This window comes from Apaloderma vittatum, unplaced genomic scaffold (assembly GCF_000703405.1).
Source record: "Apaloderma vittatum isolate BGI_N311 unplaced genomic scaffold, ASM70340v1 scaffold4987, whole genome shotgun sequence".
In the NCBI taxonomy this organism is placed as follows: domain Eukaryota; kingdom Metazoa; phylum Chordata; class Aves; order Trogoniformes; family Trogonidae; genus Apaloderma; species Apaloderma vittatum.
The window spans coordinates 6,029-7,861 of record NW_009724390.1 but is presented as its reverse complement, the minus strand read 5'-3'; the positions used below and the strand labels follow the sequence as shown (position 1 = coordinate 7,861).

Sequence of the window (1,833 nt, the reverse complement as noted above, 5' to 3'; positions counted from 1 at the left end):
GCGCTCGGTGGCACAGCCTCTCCAAGCCATGAGGTCCCCCAGCCAGAGTAGGTCACTCGTGACTCATGTTTTCCTACCTTGCTGGTGATGTGTTGCACCCAAGGTCTGGCTGGATAGACCAGGGGTCCAGGCATGCTGTTGTTTCACAGCTGTGAGTTTTTGGGGCCATGCCTGTGCTGTCCCGCTTGGTGGCCCTGGAGCTCCCTCACCAGGCTGAGGAGAGCCCGGGGTGCTGCGGTGGGGGGTCGGCTCTCCAGAAGAAGGGTTGGTCGAGCCCCTTCTCTAGGGGCTTGCCCAGGCATCCTGCGTGGTGGCGTGCCTCCAAGCTGCTGAATTCCCCTCTGGTGTCTCCTCCCGTTCCCCTCGCAGCTTTGCTCCTTCTTCCCCCCCAGCCACTTCCCAGGTGCAGCTGGGCCACCCCTCCCCTCCATCGGCCCATTTGATCTGCTGTCTCGAGTTGCAAGTTTTGCAGATTTTGGTTGCTCCCGAGCTCGGTGCTTCCCAGCTCTGGCACATGGCTCACGACTGTTGCCGGTGCCCGCGGGAGCAAACTGCCACGGCTCAGCCTCTCTGCCTGGTGATGCAGCCTCTTGGGTCTCCTCGGGATGCTCAGTAAAAGCAGTAGATGCCACGATCTGCACCAGTATTTGATGAAATCCAGGACAGGAGGCAAGAAACTGCTCAGATGTCTCCTTCCATAACCAGTCCCATGTCCTGGCACGAGGTGCCCATATCCAGATATCCAGCCTCTGTTCCTTAGGGAGTGCTTTGGCAAGGACTGTCATCTATTTTAGGTATAACTCGAGCATCCTTCCCCTTCATCGTCACACTGCTGTCATCACCTTTGCTCTGAAGGCCTTGAACAGAAAGAAATGCTTGTTCTGGCCTAGGAGCTGAAAACACTTGTTGCTCTGTTCTAGTAGCTGAAAAGTCTCGGGCAAGTCACTTATTAACTGCTGCCTCAGTTTCCCTGTGAAATGGGCGTAAGGCTGTCAACAGGCCTTGTAACACGCCAGGAGACCCAGGAGTGACCAACACCAGATAAGAACAAGTCAGTTTGTTCCCTTCCCCATAACGTAGAGCCTGTGTTCCCCAGGCTGTGCAGAAGGGACAATGCGTCAGTGTCTGGTTCAAGGGTCTTAACTCGGTGCTGATCAATGAGGAGGGTGCCTGGGTCCCTCTGTGGGTCCCTCCACTCAGCAGGGATGTCCTCCTGGGCACCTGGAGGGCCGGGCACAGGGTGGAGGTAAGGGAAGGTAAGGCAGCCATCACCCACACCTTCCCTCTCTCTCCTGGGCGGCATCATTTGAACCTCTGCTTCTTTCCCAGGGGGTGTGAAAGCCTGTTCCCTCAACTGCCTGGCTGAGGGTTTCAACTTCTACACAGAACGAGCCGCAGCCGTGGTGGATGGGACGCCGTGCCGGCAGGACTCCAACGACATCTGCGTCAACGGGGAGTGCAAGGTGCTGCTGGGCTCTGGGACAGACTCGGGATGGGGGGACAAGGACAGAGCCCCAGGCTGGGGAGCGCTGCCCCCCCCCGTCTGCCCGGGCACCCCTGGGAGCAGGAACATCCACCTCTGGGCTTGTGCCCGGCCGGTCTGCAGGCACCGGGTGCTGCGCTGGCCCGCGTTAGCGACGCGTCGCTGCATTTACAGCCCGCCTTGCTCCAGGCACTTGATATTTCCCTTGAAATGGGATCTGGAGGGCTATAAAAGTTTAATTAGAAGAAAGCGCTGTGGGAGTGGAGAATGTTGCCCAGCAGGCAGGCAGACTCTCTGTCTGTCTGCCTTCCTGTGTCTCTGGGATCTTTTTGTCTCAGTGGGGCTGGACA

At 58.2% G+C, this 1,833-nt stretch overlaps 1 protein-coding gene across 1 annotated transcript in view; it reads left to right on the top strand.

Moving 5' to 3' along the window:
- Positions 1 to 1,833, top strand: part of LOC104276228 (A disintegrin and metalloproteinase with thrombospondin motifs 10-like) — a gene marked incomplete at both ends in the record, with an annotated part of 12,599 nt that overhangs the window by 5,239 nt on the left and 5,527 nt on the right. The window contains one exon of the mRNA XM_009872459.1: positions 1,330 to 1,571. Coding sequence (XP_009870761.1) covers positions 1,330 to 1,571 — 242 coding nt within the window. The remainder of the gene's footprint in view (positions 1 to 1,329; positions 1,572 to 1,833) is intronic.